Source organism: Hevea brasiliensis, chromosome 1 (assembly GCF_030052815.1).
Source record: "Hevea brasiliensis isolate MT/VB/25A 57/8 chromosome 1, ASM3005281v1, whole genome shotgun sequence".
NCBI lineage: Eukaryota > Viridiplantae > Streptophyta > Magnoliopsida > Malpighiales > Euphorbiaceae > Hevea > Hevea brasiliensis.
In genome coordinates, this window is record NC_079493.1 from 116,079,198 (window position 1) to 116,101,119 (window position 21,922).

General features: G+C 33.5%; 3 protein-coding genes across 9 annotated transcripts; 1 reads left to right on the forward strand and 2 right to left on the reverse strand.

Moving 5' to 3' along the window:
* Positions 1-236: 236 nt before the first annotated feature.
* On the forward strand, positions 237-13,341 carry LOC110640764 (uncharacterized). 7 transcript variants are annotated; one of them, XM_058148135.1, is made up of 14 exons: positions 239-532; positions 994-1,400; positions 2,368-2,445; positions 3,073-3,230; positions 4,591-4,666; positions 5,807-5,874; positions 6,051-6,306; positions 7,828-7,962; positions 8,091-8,197; positions 8,298-8,351; positions 8,594-8,677; positions 10,418-10,581; positions 11,006-11,155; positions 12,903-13,341. In XM_058148135.1, exons 2-13 carry the CDS (start codon positions 1,097-1,099, stop codon positions 11,151-11,153), a joined length of 1,632 nt encoding a protein of 543 aa, XP_058004118.1. In that variant the 5' UTR covers positions 239-532; positions 994-1,096; the 3' UTR covers positions 11,154-11,155; positions 12,903-13,341. The 7 variants fall into 7 exon arrangements, with proteins under 7 accessions (XP_058004133.1, XP_058004134.1, XP_058004142.1 ...); XM_058148140.1 differs by having other exon boundaries at positions 12,956-13,341; XM_058148150.1 differs by lacking the exon at positions 12,903-13,341 and having other exon boundaries at positions 237-532; positions 10,424-10,581; positions 11,006-11,264.
* A 1,625-nt stretch (positions 13,342-14,966) lies between these two features.
* Positions 14,967-16,951, reverse strand: LOC110640765 (40S ribosomal protein S12). Its single transcript, XM_021792234.2, has 4 exons — positions 16,795-16,951; positions 16,414-16,702; positions 15,373-15,438; positions 14,967-15,250 (listed from the first exon to the last, which is right to left on the reverse strand). The coding sequence occupies exons 1-4, from the start codon at positions 16,800-16,802 to the stop codon at positions 15,191-15,193; spliced, it is 423 nt and encodes a 140-aa protein (XP_021647926.1). The 5' UTR covers positions 16,803-16,951; the 3' UTR covers positions 14,967-15,190.
* Positions 16,952-19,782: 2,831 nt separating this feature from the next.
* On the reverse strand, positions 19,783-21,544 carry LOC110640770 (probable CCR4-associated factor 1 homolog 6). Its single transcript, XM_021792237.2, has 2 exons — positions 21,146-21,544; positions 19,783-20,888 (listed from the first exon to the last, which is right to left on the reverse strand). The coding sequence occupies exon 2, from the start codon at positions 20,742-20,744 to the stop codon at positions 19,920-19,922; it is 825 nt and encodes a 274-aa protein (XP_021647929.1). The 5' UTR covers positions 20,745-20,888; positions 21,146-21,544; the 3' UTR covers positions 19,783-19,919.
* Positions 21,545-21,922: the final 378 nt, after the last annotated feature.

Sequence of the window (21,922 nt, forward strand, 5' to 3'; positions counted from 1 at the left end):
ACAGACACTGTTTGAAAATTTAGATATGTGACTGAGTATAAAGGTCATGAATTAAAAGTCGGTTTTTTTTAATGGGTTAATCAAACTTAATTAAAAAAAAAATTTGAAAAAGGTAAGTAAAAAATTAAACTAAAAATAAAGTTGAATCGATTTGATTTCATACGTCGGTTGAAATTGATTTATGTGTATTTAACCCGATTAAAAATCAATTTTATTGCCTAACCTGGTTTAATCAACCAAAAGCATAGAGTTCGGGAGACTCACTCCGAGTCCCCAATCTCAATCCTCTGCTTAAAAAAAATTTACGTTACTTAAAATAAAACGAACCTGTTTTCACTCGACTAGCGTTGGCTGCTGTCGTTGAGCAGATTCCCACAAAAAAAAAAAAAAAAAAAAAACCTCCTTCTCAGCCGAAATCCACATTGAATTTCATTTTCCAAATCGGGTAATGAATAGAGCAGATAGAAACCTTTCAACTCAAAAGCAATCTAATTTCAATGAAAATCATCCTCTCATCCAATCCCTGGACAAGGTACAATTCTATTCTATAGTTTCAAGATCTGAATCAGTGGCGATCTAAATCTTTTCATTTAAAGCTTAATTTGGATTGCTCAATGTGCTCAGAATAGCGGATCTCGAGTATGCTAGCTTTTGTAATCCTTTGATTTTGTTGTTTTTTCTGTTTGTTTTTCCAGAAGATTATATTATATTGGGCATTGGAACACAAGATTTTATGCCTTCTTGTTTGTTCTGTCACTTCCCTTTATCTCTGCAAATTTAGTTAAGAAGGAAAGCTAAATTGCATACCTGCATGCATTTGAGCTTGTGGATGAGTGATATTACCCTACAAGTTTAGCTCATTTCAACTACAGTACTTAATGTAGTTCTGTTGGTGTGACAGTTTTTTGCTCACTACAGATTTCTTTTTTTCTTCTTATCTTGGGTAATTGTGCATGCAATTTCTGATATTCCTTTTGTCTTTGCTTTTTGCAGGATAATGTTGTGGTTATTATTTGAACTTGTTCATGTGCTTTCCCACTAATTAATTTAGAACTTGAAGAAGAATAGAAATAATTCAGCAACAATAGTTGGCAGTATGTTGACATCTAGATTGTCATTTTTTGGTATTGGGGGTTCGAACAAGGTTAATAATTTGTCGGATGGTATAAAAAGTGAACTTGCACCAACAATCAAACTACAAACAAATAAAGATGTATATAGACCTGGTGATTCCATTTTTGTTACTATTGAGATATCGAATCCCAATAATGGCGCCTTAGAAAGCACTCTATGTTCATTATTAATTGAAAAGCTTGGGTTTGAGATTAAAGGTATCGAGAAGTTGGATCCTCAGTGGTTTGCTACTCAGAAGCCATTGCCTGGATCTAGACAGCGGATAGGTTAGTAAAATTTGTCCAAGTCTTTTAGTAGTCTATTTTATTGTCACCTATTTATTCAAATTTATTTCATAGAGGACGCCTTTAGCATTCTAAAATTTATCTTATTTGAATATTTATATTATGTTGCTTTAAGACGATAAGACAATTTGATTTATCTAGGAAAGGAATTGCCAAAAATTGTTAAGCATGGGCTTTTAAGTAAAGAAGGCCAAAAAGGAATATTCTCTTAGATTATACTTCTTGTGTCTCTTTTTTTTCTGCCTCATCCAACAGTAAGCATTCTACTTATCTTGTAGGTTTACTTCCTTGATGTATGATATTTCAAAAAGGGTGGAGTAGATTAAAATAAGCTTTTTGAAGGGGGAAACAATGTGGATGGAAAAAAGGCCGGAAAAAAATTTGAGGCTGAGAAAGTTATTGTTTTTCCTTTTGCTTGGATTGGAGGGAAAATTGGAGGAGTAAAGTTAGAGGAAAAGAAAATGGGCAGAATTTTATTGCAGGAAAAGTTACTTTTGAATGATAAAACTATGATTATATCCTCCAATATTTTATGGGAAAAATTGTTTAGGTGTTGTTTGACATCCGTCATTTGCCCTTCACGTTCTCTCCAATTTGGAGAGAGAAGTTTTGGTTGTCTCATGTACTACTTTCCTCTCTCATTTTCTCTTCCTTCATTTTTCACCTTTTTCAGTGCAATGGAAAGTGATATGTTTCATCCAATTGTCTTCTCCTATATTTTCTGAAACTGATGTTTGAGTGGCCCTTTTGGAGTCATTTAGGCCTCTTCTTCATCCAGTCAATAGTATTAATGAAAGTAGTGACTAAGGATTTTGAGCATTCAGACTTATGACATAATCAGAAGTTTTATTTGCAAAACGAAAAATGGAAAAGAAGCCTACAGTGTCTTTTAATCTTTTTATTTTTTCCCCATAATTTTAATGGTTATATTCCTTTGTTACATTTTCAGGCGAACATGTTTTTATGGACTGCTCGACATCATCAATGGTTTCTAATCAGATTTTGTCCTCTGGTGCCACAAAAACATGTAAGCATAGATTGTGGCATTGTTTTATTATTTATGTGCCTGTACATCTGTTGCCGTGTGGTCAGTGGTGGTAGTTATTCAGTTGTCAATTCTTTTTGCTTTTACAATTTCATTGAAAAATATATATTTTGAGTGGATAAAAAATGATTTGTTGTGTTGATCATCTTCATAATGGTAATTACAATTGTTCAATATTGAACCCATGTATTAGTTTAGTATCCATTCTACTTGACTTGGTGAATGCTGAATTGAGTGAATTTTAATTATCCAAGCCCTTTGGTTTGTCTTAGTGAATTTCCTTTGATACAATATTGCCTGGAAATGAAGCTGACTATGCTCTTCTTGCTTGGTACTGTTTTATTTATTCCCACATTCACTAGTTTTGTTTTCTGTAAACCAGTGTAGATAAAGGGTTGCTAATAAGCTGCTTCATGCTTTTACACATGCCATTCTAATTGTTATACAGTAAATAGTTCTCACACTATGCGCTTGTGGTTAGTTTCTGGTTGCATGAATTGGCATTTAATCTAAGCAGTATCGTCTTACATTTTACCTTTTCGAAGCTATTTAATGCTGTTAGGTTAATCTAATCAATTGATTGATTAAATCATTTGATGCAATCTACAGATGTTGTGCGAGCTGTGCTGCCTAGCATTATTCCACCATCTTATCGTGGTGCTACAATTCGGTATCTTTACTATGTTAAGGGTGCATTATCTGGACGATGGCTGATATTGCAAAATGGCCACTCTCACACAGAGTCATCAAAAGATCTCATTGAACTGGTTTGTTTACTGAATTATCTTACTTCCTTTGGTGGTTCATGAATGATTTTGTTTCTATTGCCTTTTGTCTTTCTTTCTCTCACCCATGAGGATCATTCATTGCACCATCTCCTGCTATTAGGCCATCAAAATTATTTGTATTTGATCCCATTGTGCTGCTGATAAATGTTAGTTTACTTAGTTTGATGTCTTTTTTGGATCATGCATTAGTCTCTCTGGTTAGTGAACTTCAAATGATTAACTCATTGTTGTGGATGATGTAGTGGAGACAGGTGACATTAATTTGTCATTTTCAAAATTGATTTTTATCATTGTCTCAATAAAATGCTAACCAGTTGCCTAAGAAATACAATTATTTAAATTGACAGGAAGTGTCATTCCAGATATTTGGATAATTCACATGATATTTATGCTACGAGGCATTGATAATTAGCTTATATGTGAAATTTTGGCATATAGTACAGTCACCATGTGGCATATGAGTTGATCATCATTTTTAGCTTCAAAATATGTGGTACTGTGTATTGCATAAATGTAAGATAGATCTTTTCCCTTTCTATTTTCTTGGATGACTAAGAAAACAGTTAAGTAAAGGGCTTCATGGGCCTGCAAAGTACAAAAGTGAATTACTAAACTAAATCTATAACATAAAATTCTGAAGGAATGGTATTCTAATCAAAGGTTGACAGTTATAAACTCTCAGCAAGAGCAGAGGAGATCTCTCCTTATCCCCATCAGCCCTCCTTTTGCTGTCCCTCCAAACTTTCTAAAAAGTAATAAGAGGTATGAAAAGGGAAAAAAAATATTTCCTTCTTTCTTCTCCCAAAGTATTAAAAAAAAATTGAGATTTGGCTTTATGCATGGGAAAATTTTCCTTTGAACTGTTTCCTTTTGTCTTGATGGGGACCATTTTTCATTCTCTTTTGTTGTCTTTTGTCTTAAAAGAACCACACTAATGCAACCTGTTTCCTGTTGGTGACAATAACCATCCACTGTGGAGCTCTGGCAGTTCACTCATTTCAATGCCTCCCTGACTGCTTCTATTTATGGTGTTGTATGCCTTTATTATGAAGTTACATTGTTTACACGGTGCCTAGATTTTGACTGAATGGTAAGGGCAATTTTGTGCTTCTTGCTGTCAGATAGAGCCATAGAGTTGTGCACTTTAATTTTTGATGTTCTTGCTATTCATTGGCAACTACTTATGCTCTCATTCTATTTATTGGCAACTTCTCATGCCCTCATTAATACTTGTGCACCTATGCAGAGAATTTGCTGAAAACCCTCATGTTATTTTTACAAGTCTCTTCCTTGCAAAATTTTTACTATATGTTTTCATATGGAGGTTTATTTCTGGTAGGAAATTAGTGTTCCATTGCAAATATGGGCGACTCAGAAGAGCAACGGCCTGCTAATGGAAGAAGGTCGGAGTGATGGTGAGTTGTTTTTGAATCTCATTTGCTTGGAGCCATGAACTTGTGTATTTGCTGAATTTTTACCGATGTGGTAAATATGCGATTATTAATATACGTATTTGTTGAATTGCTTATTGGTAATGTTGAGCAAGGAAGGGTTTTGTGAGAATCTGAGAGTTGGTGAAATTTAAGGCTTCAGATCTGACACTATCTATCAAATTGCAAGGACTAGTGAAAATGGGGAGTGAGATAATTGCTATCATTGCATTGATTATTTTCCAGGAGACCATTTTATAGTAATCACTTCCTGAGAATCTTTATTTTTCTAGGATTTGAGACATTCTATCAACAGACAAGCAACATAAGACCAGACATTTGGGATTCATGTATACTGACATTAACTCAGCTGATTAGCTGCCTTTTTGCATTAGAAGGAAAACTCTGTTGGCACAGAATTACAACATTGTATTGCCAGATACTTGAAGAGTCTTTTCTGAGAACATCCAGCATCCAGAAGTGGATTCTACCTACAGATCAGATGGATCAATCATATTTAGAATCATTCTCCAATTTCTGAGGAAATCTTGGCCTTGAAATCTAAAATGTAGTCATGCTAGCCATAATGTTACATAAGTGGAGAATATGGCTTCAGCCTTTCATTGCTTGTGGGCCAGAAGAAAAAGTGAAATGCTGAAATCTGCTTTTAAAATCACTAAAACTTTAAATTACAATCAACAGTTTATCCAGGAGATTATGCATCATCTTGTTTTCTTAGATTCTGCTTTCTTTCTTTACGCTTCAAGCTCTTTCCTTTCTTGACAATTCCTTCTCTGAGACTGTGGCCACAAGATTTGACCCTTCCAACCTGCAGTTCAATTGTATCCATGATGAGGGCAGGATGCATATATTTTGAAAACACCCTTTATGCCATTAGTCATAGTTTTACTCAGTCCTTGTATTTGTCATTTTCTTGTTCTTTTTATGTGCCCTGCACATGATTATGAATTGAATGTCATGATTTGCCCTAATTATGTTTTACTGTTATATCCAGGTATGGTATAGCATGTAACAAAGCATTTGTGATAGGAGATATTAGATCTAATTTGTTTTAATATCCCTAAAAAGATTAACATTGTATATTGATTTCTTCAATGTTGTCAGGAACTGTTCCTGCCACAACCCTCCAACTGGATGTCTACTGGAAAGCAATGGATGGAGATACTGAATGGGTAGGTGGTTTATCGTGTAATCTATTCTGAATGGATGTATAATGATATATAAAGGCAGTATGCTTGCGATGGGAGTGCGTATTTCGGGGTCATTTTAACATTATTTTCACGCAATGCCTTCTGCAAGCTATTTGAAGTTAAATGGTTTAAATTATTTTATTGGTCTTCTGACACAGGTTAGAGCAAATGATATAGACAATGGAGTTGACGAAGATTATGACAGTTCCAGAGATGAAATCTCATCTGTTTCCTCCTACAATCCTACCAGAGAAAGCTTACACAAGACCTTTGGAAGTTCTTTGTCCTTGCAATCATTTGCAGCGAGGTCTTCAAATAAGGATGCTTCACATATTGATGCAGTACGTACAAGTTTATCTACTCTGGCACCTCCTCGGCTATCTGTGGCTGAGGTTTTATATGGTTCTGGTGCAGGTGAGTAAGTAGAGGTTAAATCAATGACTATATCCATGGTAACATTCATTTATTTAGTTATTGTTCTTTTTTTAAGGTAAAGAAGACAGTGTATTAAGATAGGTGGAAAATGTGGCTATGAATGGTGGAACAAAATCCTTTCTAACAAAAATAGAAAAGAAAAAAAGATATTACTATAGAAGATCTCTCCGTTCTTGATGAATATCGACTGATACAACCCTTCTAAATATACCTAAATTGGAACATCATGACTGTCAAGGAAGATAATTCTATCTCATATAAGCTGCAAAGGGAAATAATAATCTTTGAAATTTTAGCATTCCATTCTGGCTGAACAAACTAATCCACTACAAATTTTATGCACTTGCAAATGACATTTTGTTTTTCATCCCTCCCAAAGCGTGTAAGTTTAGTCAATAATGAGCCGTCCATGCTTTAGGGTAAGCCCATTGTTCATTAAGTATGCTGAAAAGCTATTCTGTATACTCCATGTGAATGAAAAATGCACCCAAGAAGAAACGATGGCTGTTATTCTCACTGTTAAGAAATGATGGCTGTTATTCTCACTGTTATGAGAGCACATAACATACAGATTAGTTGATGATGATTTGCTCCATAAACCTACAACAAATTGTTGGCGTTAATCGAATAAACAGACTGAATAAAAGTCCTTATCTTAGAGGGAACCTTAGGGTCTGTTTAGTTAAGGAAAAAGGGCTTGCATTCAATAAAATGTTTCCAGTTTCCAGTTTGCAGTCCACACAAACAGAAGACTAACGTTTTCTTTTCCAATTTTTTAGTTTTCTAGAAAACTGAAATGAATTTTCCAATTTTTCTAGTTTATACCAATATAGAAAAACAACTGAAACTTATTTCCTATCATATTCCTTTATAAAGCTTTTTACTTTTTTCCCATGCTATTACCAGTGCTGCTACGAACATACCTCTTCATGCAGGGGCCCCTGCTGGCCTGCCCACAACACATACCCGGCCGCCACTAATGAACTGCATTAATGCAAATGCCAACCGCTTGACATCCACCACCATCACCAACAACCATATCATCACCACCCACCAATAGCACCTTGCTATGAGTACCACTGCCATATTTGAAGAAACAATTATTACCTCCAAATATTTACACCTTTGAATATTTCTTCTACAATAAATTACTTTTATTTCACTAATTCCAATAGCTAATATAAATGCAATCTAAATTCAGCAGTAAAATGTATTAGAGAACAAGGAGGAAATGAAGGCATTGTCTATTTTTCAATGAGAAAAATCTGGAAATAAAAAAACCAAAAATTATGTTCTGCAAGTAAAAAAATCCCTAAATTTTCAAATATGATTAGTAATAGGAATTAGAACAGGGACTAAAAGCTAAGTTGAAGAAAGGTTTGTTTTAGAAGACCCTTGATCCATTAAAAGTCCATGAACTTGGCTGGATTGATGGTTTAGCTACTGGATCTGTTTTTTTGAAGGTTTGCTCTCTGAACAATAGATTATATTTTAAAACAGATATTTCATCACCTGATAAGTCAGCATCCATTGTCTCTTCAAACCAGCAGCAGAAGATTGTGAAACCCCAATCTGCAGATGGTATTATAGGGGAATCCTCTCTGCCTGGTGCAGGAACCAGTGAACCAGCAACATGTAAATTATCGAAAGCTTTTTCCCCCCCTCCTCTTCAAAGATCATAAATACTTATATATTTTAGATCTACTTTAATTTGTTATGCACAATGCTGGTTAAAGCTTATTTGTTGCAAACATTCTCTGCAGCAGAAGGCTTTGTTCGAGGAAAGTCTTATAACATCAGGATGGATGATCAAGTTCTACTGAGATTTTCCCCAAAGAATTCTGACTCCACTTATTACTTCAGTGACATGGTAATGGAAGTTTTTTTTGTTACTTCTTCAGTCTGTTTCTCAGATTTTATTCTTGTTATCTTTTTTCGCCTCTTGTTTTATTAAACTGTTCTAATGACAGATTGGTGGAACTCTTACTTTTTTTCATGGACAAGGATCAAGGAGATGCCTTGAGGTAACCACAAATGACAGACATTTTAAAAAACCATCTGCAGATGTATGTAAATAAATTGTGAAATTGGAAATATCTATCTAGGGCAAGTTTGATCCCTCTAGAGCACTGTACCATCTATTAATACTTGTGGGCTATCAAGAGCTGCATCCTGTGCTGTCTGGACGGATCAAATTGAGAAGCAGCATTTTCAAAATTATGAATGTTATAGTATTGAAGTTGACCAGCAGGATGGCATCTTGTAGGTCTCCATAACACTGGAAACTTCAGAGACCATAAATAGGCGTTTTGTTCATCCTTCTCGCAGGAATTCCCCAACAATCACAAAGGTATGATGCCTGCAAATATGCAGTGCTGCTCAAACTGATTGATTTATGGATGCATCATGTACCATACAAGTTCTATTTTAAAAAATAAATTAACTTTCATGATTTATCTTAATTATTGTGGGATGATCTTAACTATTTTTTATTGATATCTATCTCATTATATCATATTGTATGTTAATTCATTAGAAAGAAAATATTAGAAAGTCAATTTGATATCCTTTAAATTTGGAGTCCAACATATTGTGTCCAATATCTGAAATCCACAGGAACTGGCAGTGTGTAAAAGTAGTAGCAATATTTATTGCTTGGTTATTGCAGAAATGTAATAGATAGGCCTAATTCATTCATATCTGATACTGAGTGTTTCACTCTAGACATACTTTTGGCAGCTTTCCATCATATTTTAAATCTTCTATTCAAGTTCTTTACTTCAGGCTGTTTAAAATAGTCCACGTGGTTAGAAGGAATGACCATGAAAGCCTATACTTAAGTGGCAGTAGCCAGTTCAGGCAATGAGAATGATCATCATCACTATATAATTATTTGAGTAAATGTCACGCATGATCACTCAACTTTAAGAGTGTTTTCATAGCAGTTATTGAACTTTAATTTCTTTCAGAACTTCAATTTGATTTCATAAGTCACTGTAACTAGACATTAAATGTTTTCAGGTTAACTTGCTGACCTGTCAACTATTTTACAAATAAAATTACCTTATTTTATTAGTTTCTTAAAAAAAATAAAAGAAAATATGATACATAAAGCACATCCAACTATCCCCTTCTCCGTTTCTTCTCCAAGATCAACCACTAGTTAGATAATTTTATTTGTAAAATAATTGATAGGTCAATAAGTTAATATGAAAACTTTTAATTTCTTATCACCGTGACTTTTATGAAATTAAATTGAATTTCTGTAAGTTTTATGAAAGAAATTAAAGTTCAATGCCTTTTATAAAAATATTTATAAAGTTGGGTGACATAATTACTCGTAATTATTTGTAATATCATAATATCTAAAGACCTGATCATTTACACTTTCATAACATCTGAATAACAAAGTAGCAGAGAACTAAATATATTGTTTGGCAGTATCTGTTCCAGCAATGAGAATGACGTTTGCCTTCTGCTATCTAATTAAATGTGCTTATCTAATGACTGAAATAGCAGAGAGTTAAATTTCTTGTTTGCCAGTATATACTGTGGCATAAAGAAAATGCAACCATGTGCTGTTTATCTTATTGTGTTCTTGTTTAGAGTGTTACATATCATGTAGAACTTTTACAAATGTTCGTAAAAATCAATTTTCTTCACACTTGATTCTATACCAAAAAAAAAAAAAGGCAAACTGCTCTCTCTTCAAGTATGCATTTTTTTGGAGTTATGTTGGTCGAGCATCTTTTTTCATATATTTTTGCATCAGATCTTTTCTTTTGCCTATTGATAACAATGTAGTATTTCAAAATTTATGTCTTCTAATAACTGATCTGACATAAGAACTTGGGAGCCAAACAGTTCTCATGGGACACTGAAAAGGGTCTCTGTAAGCGCCTCCACCCACCCACCCACCCACCATCCCACTCCCCCTCACCTCAAGAAAAAATGACCAGTTCCCTCTCCCTTTCCACTGGCTAATATAGTGTTGTGAATTTCAGGCATCTAGGTTGTAAACTTAGAATTCTTTATCTGTCTATTAATACTCTTAAAATTTTATTTCATGGAATGCATGCTATCTTTGTAGGTTCAGAGTGATCATCATGAGGTTGTTGCAGATTTGGTGCAGACCAGCTTTCTTTTTTCTTTACCCATGGATGGGCCCATGTCCTTTTCTACTCCACATGTCTCTGTTCAATGGGTTCTACGATTCGAATTTTTTACCACTCCTAAGAATGTGGACTGGACAAGGTATTTCTATATATTATTCCAAGAAAAATTTGTTGCAAAGGTCCTTTTGATCTTTAAACATAGATTTTTCACCTTGGCATGGTGTTGCTGGCTGAGTCTCTAGGTTTGTACCCGTTATGCTATTTATTATCGTTAAAAACAAAAATACATTATGATTGAGCCCAGTTTTCATGTCTCTTAGTTCATGAATTCTCATTTTATTTTCATTCAGCAGCTTTGCACGTACTTCAATCCTTGTCAGTTATGAAAACAATTACACATCCTAATGCATACATGCATTGATATGTGACTCTACTCAAATCGTTATTTTTGTTTTGTGGTAATACGGGAAATACTCAGTTTTATATGGTTACATGCTTCTCAGCAGTACTTGAATATTTCAACCATCTCTTTTGTATTAAGTTTCTTGATCTTCCAAATTCAGATATGAGCATCCTCTTCTGGTAGAGGGTAGAGACAAGAGTGAGTGGGTTCTCCCTATAACCGTGCATGCACCTCCACCTGGTACTCTAGGAGCCCATACCAAAGATGAGAAGCATTTCTCTTTGGAACCTGTGTGGTTTCGTACTTGAAGGTACCAGTGAATCTTGTGTATTTTTTTTTTCATTAGTTTTTTAGGTCATTTGTCATGGAAACAGTTATGGTCTTCACAGCCTGGGTAAATTTAAATAGAATTTTTTTGCGGCTTTTTTTTTTCTAAATTCTATTTTTGAGAAATTAATTAGCTTCTAACAAATTTAGTATTAGAAATTGATTAAATCTTTCAATATTCCACCTTTTTGGATAGATAGAGGAGAAGAACTATGTTATTCATATTGTGAACTGGAAGTCTTGACTAGTGAAGTCACCAAATTTGTTTCTATTGAGGGTTGAGACTAGGTCATGCATATCTACAAAAGAAATATATATTACAAGTCTGCTTAGTTTACCTAGTTGTCATTATAGCTAAGTAGCATGAATCGCAAACGATGACACTGACCAAAATCTCTCTTCATGCCTGCAATGCAAGCAAACTTCTCTCATGATGAACATGTGCAGTTTTATAGCATGCAAATAGCATTTTTCAGGAATTTAATGGAACGTCTTGATCTTCCTTTCATGTTTAGAATATAGAATTTTATGTAATTTATTTGTCTTTCCACACTTGTCAGTTTTGGAAAAAATAAGGTATTAATTTGTAAACTCTAAATTTTTTATTTAATTGAATTCATTGTTCTTCGAACAAATTCAATCAAATTAATTTGCACTCATTTCCTAGTAAATCTCGAGTAAATTGCACCAACTATTCCTTAATTGACGTGGTTATTTTATTTTAATCACTCAATTTCAGTTTATTAAAATAAAATCCCTCAACTTTAGTTTTGTTTGAAAAAAAAAAAGTTCTCCTGACATGTAATAATAGGTTTTCAGGTTAAAAAGAATAAAATTAATAGGTTTTCAGGTTAAAAAGAATAAAATTATTCTTTTTCCCTTTTTTCATTCTCTCTTTCTTATCTTTATGATTAAATTAATTAATAGTTATTATCAATAAAATTATTTTATTTTAACTAAATTTATTAATAAAATTATTAATTATATATATGTTATTTTATTATTAATTAAAATTTTTATTTGTAATAACTTGGAAAAAATAATAATATAATAATAATAAATTTTAAAATTTAAAATAATTTTTCATTAATATTTTAGTTTTTATATAAAAAATAAATAATAATTTATAGTTTATTTTAATTAAATATTAATTTGGTATTAGTTAAAAAGAAAAAGAAGATGAACCTAGAACTTGCTATTGCAGGTTAAAAGGATATTTTATTAAACAAAGCTAAAGTTGAAAGGTTTTATTATAACAAATTGTAGTTAAATGACTGAAACGAAATAACTACCTAAGTTAAGGAACGATTGGTGCAATTTACTCTGTAAATCTCCCCCTTCCTTTTTCTCCTTCCATGCACAATTTTTCTCTTGTTAACTCCCTTTCTCTTTCTCTCCAACTTTAAACTATTCTGATATCAAGTCACCAATTATCTACATCCGAATGTTTATTTCAGCTGTCAATACAAAATTCATTTGAAAATAAAATGTATTATTACTTCAGTTTGTTCATAGTTCTGTTCATCTTTTGGAGTGATAAAATTGATAAAAACCTGCTTCCGGATAAATTGTTGGCGAAACTTTCACATAAATGCATTAACTCACTCTCTTATGCTTGGATTTTGTTCAATGGAGTTTTTCTCATGGTATATTCTAATTAGTATTGTCTAGTTATTATTTTATTTTTCTCAATTTTCTTAAATGTTGTTTAAAATGGGAATTTAATAGAGGTTTGGGAACTGTTCAGAAAGTAGACCAAGTGGAATCGAATGGAATTTTATAGCTTATGACGAGGAGCCAAGAGGAGTTGGCTTTACTTCAGTGCCATGCAAGGGTACCTCTTGCCTTTAAGCAAAAGTCATGTAAAGAAGAATGTGCAAATGCAGAGCAAAAAAGGGGCCGTCTCCACATATGGGGTCTTAACGTTGCAACATGTGAAGACCCAAATTTCATTTTGTCGCCTAATATTGAATTATTTTTTGGGAGTAAATCAGCCAAGCACACATGGATTTTGAGCGCTTGAGCTATGCAATGTGACTGGTAAGATATGGAGCGGAAATTGTAATCATTAAATTGATAATGGCTGCTGAATGAACATTCATAATGTTTGTGCTAGAATTATTTCTAAAGAACCATAGATAACTTCTATTGGAGTACAAGTTACAGTCAGGTGCTTTCCTTTTGTTTCTCAATGGATATCATCAGATCTCGTGTTTGTGCACATTGGTTTATGAGCAGCCAAGTTCATTTTTTATCGCTAGACCCATCCAGGACATTAGGTTAACTCAGACCATGCTACTAGCTTAGGTCTGTACTAGGTATGACTAATGCCTTCCACAAGATGAAACCTAAAGAAATTTCAACCACTGTCTAAGGATTCTCTAGATTTAATATGATTGTAAAGTTTAGAAGTTCCATCAGTATTCATGCAACAGAGGAACTGAACTTACGATTGAGGGGATGAAATTCGAAAGTCCTATGAAGACGAGTTATTTCTTAAGCAATACAAGTATCCAATTCTTTTGAAGCAGTAATTGCAGTAATTTGCTTATGATGACAAACATGATCCTAGATAATCCTTCTGTTCAAGCCTAGGTATTATTCATCCAAGAACTTGATATCCTATTTCTATTGCTTTATGTTTTTTTTTTTAATAGAAAAGCATATTTCATTAACTAATAACGAGATACACGATTCAAGCCCATTACACTTTAGAGCTTAGCTATTTCTGAATATTAATATCCACTTAAGGTCAAGTTCTCACTTGAAACCCTAAATAAATCGGGTATTTAAATTCGCAAACATCACCCAGCAAACAGAGAAGGAACAGCTCCGTCGCCACTGCACAAGGATCCACTGTCTTACTGTCGCAGGCATCAGCCTCTCAGGGAAACACAAGAACACTGTCGTCCAATCCAAGTAGAGTTCCCTATAAACGATTGCCACACCAGGACAAAGGCAAGCAAGAAACCAGACTCAAGCCAATGTGAAAGGACAAGGAACACGGAGAGGCTTGGTAGTGCTCGGGCTTCTCAATCTCATATAGCCCATCGGATTTGCGACCAGCACCACTTGAGGGGCACATCGGATTTGCGACCAGCACCACTCGAGCGGCACTGAATCTTCCTTGAGATGCCAGCCGAACAGGAAGTGTCCCTGTAACCCATCCATTAAACTTGCACAATGAGAAACAGAGGAAGAAGTCTGCGTCGTTTACGCCCAAGTAGAATCATGAAGATCAACGAGAACCACACATGCAGATCATCCCTTAAAGGCCCAGCAAAAACCCCTCATAAAGAGGGGTATTCAACTCCATAGCTGAAGATCAAGGTAAAGAAGGAAGACTAAACAGAAAAACTAAGAACTGAGGAGAAAAAACACAACTAAAGAAAGAGATAGGTGGAGGATCGACAACCAAAAGGCCAGACCTTCACCGAAACCTAAAACTAGCTAAGAAGCTTTCTAGAGAAAAACTGAAAGCTCTGTGTTTTTGAAACTTCTTATTTCATGTAAGCACTCTATTGCTTTGGTTCTTGACAAACGTGATCCTTTTGTTTTAGAAAATAAACCTTATAAAAATAGTTGCACCAAAGCAGGTGCAGCAAAGGGACCCCATTATTCTCAGCTAACATGATTTCTAACTACGGAGGAAACTATTTTGTACTAGTGTAATTAATTCAAATGTCCTAGTTGTCAACCTGACCCACTTAAATTAACCTAGAATTTTTTATGCTAAACAACCTAGTAAAAGGATATTCAATGTCAACATAAAAAAAAACCACTGAAATCACACATAAACAATCAACCATGGCCTTAATTTCAAACCCAAAATGGTTATAATTCCGCGTGTAATACATCAAGAAAAATGTTCTCCCACAGTAGTAAGAAACAACTCACATGCAAGTAACTGCAGCCAGCAAACACTCAAAAACCCCAAAAGATGAGGGTATGAGAAAACAACAAAAGGTCTCTACGTATAAACTTTTAATTCAGCCCAATGAAACAGACCCACTGCTACTCAGTGAGACTTAACATGTTGCTGGACAACATTAAGACCTTCACTCTCTTCACCGTAATCCTGCAAAACATGAAAGACAAAGGGAATTTAACCTTTTTGCATAAAAAGGAAGGAATGAAAGAGATTAACTCAATCAAAAGGCAGCCCAATAGAGACATAAAGCATTAGAAATAGAATCGCACCTGAACTACAGCGCAAGAACAACCAACTACCTTCCTGGCCTTGCCCTCAGAATCAATCTTGCACAACTGCAGTAATGACCCAAGAAATGTCATTGGATAGTGCTTAAAAAGAATTTGCAATTTCTAATTAGATTCAGTAAGTGAAGAAATTTCATGTCCAGAGATGGAAACAGAAGTTATCAGGAAAGGCAGCAACATAGAAACATCAACAAGAACAATAAAACAATTCACAACTTAGAAAAAATACATGATCTGAAAATACAAATTAGATAGCGGAAACAATATAACCATCTCACATATTACCTATGATTGATTCGTCCAGACAACTTGTTTCATTTAGGGAGTTGCAAAGTAACATCCAACTACCAGAGCTTTCAAACAATCAAGTAGAAGATACAATTAAATTTACATTAGGGAAGCTACTGTTTTGTGCAGTTGAAATCAAGACACTCAAAACAGTCAGTTACAACAACACTCCTCGAAGCACAAGCAAAGGTAAACAATCTTACACCCAGAGATGATAAGGCCAACAAGGATTTCATAATTAATTGCAGAAAGGATGTCAGAAAATTGCTGCATTTTCAACTCTTATTTTACAGGTCTTTTACCAAACTCCCAAAATTTCAAATTATAAGGCCAACAAGCTACACATTGAATAATAGACGAGCTTTGAGACTAAGCAACACATTTTTGTGACATTGCTAATTAACCCAGAAATAATGCTACAGCCACTTGCAGCATTGATTGCACTAAGATGCCAAATATTTACTGAATTTTCTGTTCTTCTTTCAGAGATCTTTCAACCCTCTCATATCTTCAAAATATAAGACCACAAAGACTGAAGCTTACATTAGTGAATCTTAAAACTAATTGTTTAATAAACAAACTAATCAACACATTTCTTAAGATTTTAATTAACTAATAATAAGTTTTACCATTATAACAAATATCAGATTCAATGCATAAAATTAAAATAATACCCATTGAAGATTTCAATTTAGAATACTTGAAATGATTTAATCACAATGGACAAATACTCACTCCAACCCACTCGCCAAGAGTCTTGGCACTGGGAACTGTTAAGAGGCCAACACCATGGTCAGCACAAAGCCCTTTCACAAGCTTAACATAGTCAGGCTGGTTGCAGTCCTCAGCCAATACACAGAGCTGGGCAGCATGTTTCTCAATCACTTTTGCACCTTCATGAAGACCTCGCACTAGCCCACCATGAGCCAGAGATTTTCTGAGGACTAGCTGCAATGCAGTCATCAAGTCCATGGCTTCGCCGAGTGGCTGAGCCGGAGTCTCAACGGCAACAGCACCCTCCTCACTGGCTCAAGTGACAGATTTAAATCAATAAACCATAAAATCTCCATAAAAATGGAAACAAAGAGGAACAATATATCAGAGAAGAAGACTTACCCTGACATTTTTATTCCTGCAAAATTAGAGAAAATAGAGCGTGGAGAGGATGAGGAAGAGGAGGTGGGTCGTGGCTGGGTCTCGTAGGTTTTAGTCGAAGAGAAATTAGGGTTTTTAGTGTGTTCTCTGGCTTTTTAATGGAGTTGCCCAGCGAGGCTTGATTGTAGACTCTAGTTAGAACTTCTCATGGGCCTCACTCACAAGTGGCCCAATTTTTAAAGTAAAAAATAATAGTTTTTTTTTTTAAAACTATACATTTTGAGATTGATATTGACATTTCAGCCATGAAGAATTCAATTTTATTAAAAAATTTAATTCAGATAAAATAAATTGATAATTATTGTCATTTAGTTGATGAAATACTCTTAAAAGCATTGAAATTAATTAATAAAATAAATTGGTTATATTATATTATCTCTATTATCAATAAATTATGTTGTATTGGCTATTGAGATTTTAATAGCACATAATTTTTCAGTGTTTTTTAATATTTTTTACAAAAATTAAAGAAATAATGAGATTAAAAATATAAATAATTGACTAAAATATCTTTGTAATGCAAGAAAGGTGATAAAGAAAAGATAAACATATTTGGAATAATAATAAAAAAAGGATAAAGCTCAAAAAAAATTAATATTTTCTTAATTTTTTTAAATGATAAATAAAAGAGAAAATAAAATTTTAAAATATCACTTGAAATGAAATATAGTGAATAAAAAATTTCATGGAACGTAGTGAATATTATTGTTTAGAAAAACATAATAAATTATAATTTAAATAACAGGTGTTTATGCTGTGAACATTACAAGTTACATTATGAATTTAAATCCTTATAATTTAATAATTAAAGTTATTTAGTCCTTGTAATTTTGCATAAACCAATTAAAAAGTCCATCCAATTTTACAATCCATTACAGTTTAATCACTTCACTTTGATGCGCTCCTTTCTTTTTTAGCTCTCTGCATAACTTTCATCACATTCGTCGTTCAAATTTCGCAGGCATAAAACGGTGAACATAAAACAAAGACCATTCATCATGTTAAACACCAAACTATTTCTTCAATTATGTTCTATAGAAAATGGAACTTTCTAAAATGACCTAACAAATTTTAATAGAAGCAGAGAACTCCCTTTGTCACAATAGGCGAGCGCCGGTTAAAGATTGTCTACCATTTTCTCATAGAGGCATTAGAATTAGAGCCTCATGCGCGCCTTTAATAAGACCAGTAAGAGGTTGAAGAGGAAGTTGATGGATGATTATTCTCTTAAACATATCCTCTTCAAATTATAGGCAAAGCATAATTCTTCTTTCCCCACCCTGTAACTGTTGAAATCATCTTTCAAGTTTCAAGCAAGATCATCAAGGGTTAACGCAAATTACCTCCAACCAAAAAAAATATTCATTAGTAAATAATGACTGACATTGTTTACCAAACAGCTCCAAGATTGACATCAATCTTGTATGTTTAAGACAATAAATTATTTGATAAATCACTATCACCATCCATATTACGCAAGAGTACAAATTAATCCTATACCAAAATATTCCTTGAATTTTGTTACTAAAGGACAAAAAGAAGTGGAAGGAATAAGAAAAGAAAATGAGAGTAGGTAATAGTTTTCAACTCAGAATCTTGCTATATACACGGGTCATTAGGAAATGCAGTCCTCTCAAATGGTACTCTAGGCCGCAACTTCAGCATTTGTTTGCTTGGCCAAGAGCCATGAAATTAAATTTGCTTCTAAGTCTGATATTTTCAATAAAAACCATAGGACTTCTTCTGCATCACTTTCAAAGCAAATAAATTATGAGAGAGTGGAATGCCAATCCAGTTTTTCAAATAACACTAACAAGTTAAGTTGAAAAACTGAGACTAGTGCTCAGACTAGTAACAATACGACACAGTAATCATAGTGTGGACAGATTTGAAACATATCAGCATTCATATAAACACCAAAGTTACAATAAATACTATTAGCTGCTCTGCTTTATTAAAATTGTAGATAGAGATTAAGTATAAGGGATACTGAAACCGATAACCAAAAAACTACAGATGCTATTTTATTAGCAAAACAATAAATACTTTCTCAAAAAGATATTGAACTCAATGGGTAAGATATTATAAAGAAATGTGAAAAATACCTGAGGAGTGATTTTTCAAGTCATTCAGCAGTCCAGTAGATGAGAGATGAACTACCCTAATGACAAAGAAGCCTAGCCTAACACAATCAAAGTCACCATAATCACCAAGATCCAATCCAACTTAAGACATTAGGTTAAGTTATAAATATAAAGAACAAATGAAAAAAAGATGTACACCAATCACAAAAGAAAAACAAATAGAACTATTCCTGCATAGTCATTGTTATTTGACTACCAAATAAAAATAAATAAATAAAAAAAAGCCACCAAAGCCTGGAAATTTTCTAAATTACTCAGACTAAAATAGCAACTTCCTGACAAGAGGAAAGAAAGAGACCACAGAAACATTGAAATGGTAAGTAAAAAGAACATTGCTCTTCATGCTTCTGCATGTAGACGGTTCATTACAACGTCCATCATTATAAAGAAGCAACAAATCCACATGGCATCAACCACCAAATTGTTCTCCAGTTATATGTGAAGCTAAATCCATTGGTTAACACTTCGCGGAATCTCCAGTGCAATGCAGCATGCCACAGCAGTTGGTAACAATTCACAAAAAAGGGAAGAGGGACAATAAAGATTGAGTCCAATAATCAATGAAATGACAAACAAGAAACATGGCCCTAAAGCAGAATTGAGCAAGTCTAGAAAGTTGCATCAATAGTTCTTTCAGAAAAATTTGTCGTTTTGTACTAAGAAAGAGACTGTATCATCATTTGCTCTCTATATTTTATATCCACCATGAAAGTTGAAACTAAATGAATTAAATGAAAATTGAAAGACACTAAAATACGAGTAACATGCCACAAAGATTGATAGTTGTCACAAAAACAAAAAAGAATAATAAAAAACATGAAAATATTCACTAAACAAAAAAACTTAAGAGGACAAAAGTGTACATACATTGTGGGTGCCCATCACACATACAATTGAATGAGCATCTTTCTAATCATAATTTTTTTTTTTAATTTTTCATCATCAATTAGTATTCTGTCCATTTTCAACACCTAAACCATACAACACACCAGCATATTTTTCCAAGGAGCCGCTAAAGAAATTCTCCTTTAGTTTCCTGAATGAACAAGCTGTGAGCAAACTATCCGAACCCGCTTGATGGCATATCCCAACTCTCTCCACCTCCAACAACTCTGCAAGTTTGTTCAATCCTCCGTGAAGGCTATTGCAGAACTTCATCAAATGCTTGATATCATATAGGGTTGGGAAATACATATTGATCAAGTTAAAGAATCCAGCTTGTGTGTCAGGCAAATTCTGGCATGTCAAGAGCTTAAGCAAGTAGCCAAAATCATATCCACTGTGGAAAGTCACCCAGTGCACACTATCATTCAACACAATCCCTGACGACATCAAGAGCTCACCGAATTTCTTTGCATCAATCCCCTTCTCATTATTCTTCTTAAAATCAATCCCACTTTGGCGCAAAAGTTCAATTGAATCATTTGCAAAAACATCCTCATTCACATTGAATTCTCGAAAATTGAACTGCCAAATGCAATACTTATCAGTACCAAATGTGGGTAAATTCCCTTGCTCGTCTGAAAGCGTAAGACCCAATTGAATTAACTTCAACATATCAACATTATCCTTCAAGGTTTGATAATGATAGTCATTGCTATTCTTAAAATTGCCCACAGAGCGCAACACAATGCCCGGGAATTCTGTGTCCATAGCTATGTATGGATAATCATCAACAATTTCACGGAGAAGAGCAAATTCTTCTTCAAGATTGTTATTCCACACCTCACGAATCTGGATTGAATCTCCTTTTAGCAACAGCGACATTCCTTGGACTCGAAAAAGAAGAACCAACCACGAAAGAGAAGAATCAAACTTGCTCAATCCCAGGTCTCTAACCAAATTAAGAATTCCAATTTCACGAGCAAACCCCACTAAAATCTATTGCCAACCCAGTTGAAATCGCCAAATCTGAAACCAAAATTACAAATGATTCAACTACAAGCGCTAAGAAACCCCTAATCAAAAAAAGAAAGAAAGAAAGAACGAAAGAACGAAAGAAAGAAAGGATAAAGAAGGCCTGAAATCTTAACATATATAAGATCTAAAAACTATAGTTAAAACAACAGTCAATCCCGTACAAAAAAAAAAGAAATGAATAAAGATCTACACAAACTCATGATTAAACAAAAAAAAAAAAGATTAAAAAGAGAAACAGGAAATCTGACCTGGAATCAAAGATATTTGAAGCATCTGATTGCAGATCTCAACCTGCAGATTCTAGAGAGAGAAGCAAACATTATATAGCAAAAATAAAAATAAAAAAAATGTGGAAATGGAGAGGATGAGAAAGGATGAGCAGGAAGAGGAGAAGGTTCTAGTTGTTTTCTTTGGCTCAACGGTATTATAAAAAGCGTCAACAGGAGATAGCGAAAGCGAAAGAGATATTTTGCAAAATTTTTTAAGGTCAAAAAATATGATGTTTTTCTTGTTTTTTTGAAATTTCTTTTTCTTTTAATTACGAATATTTTTTTGTGCAACTTTTATTTTGTTTGTAAAGAAAAACAAATAATTTTCATAAAAAAGAAAGATCAAAGTAATTTTTCTTCAATAGAGAAAGATTTAGAGGATATTGAAGGCCTTTTCCCCTTCTCACCTCCTCATCAACATGAGAAGAGAGAATTTCTCTTCACTTGTTTGATGAGAAAAATAGGTTTTGAGATTAGGCAAAGATCATTTTTTTTTTATAAATTATATTAAGTGCTTAAAATATAGCAAGGTTAATTTCTATTTTGTTTGTGAACAATAATTTGACATTTAAATTTCAATTCGTTAATAAATTAATCTCAGCCTTTAATTGTTTTTTAATTTAAAATAATTTATTTTTAAAAATTTTATTTTATTAAAAAATTAAAATAGTCTTTATATGTTAAAATTTTATATCTTATATTTTTTTATTATTATATATTAAAATAATTATAAATATAAAAATATTAAATATTTGA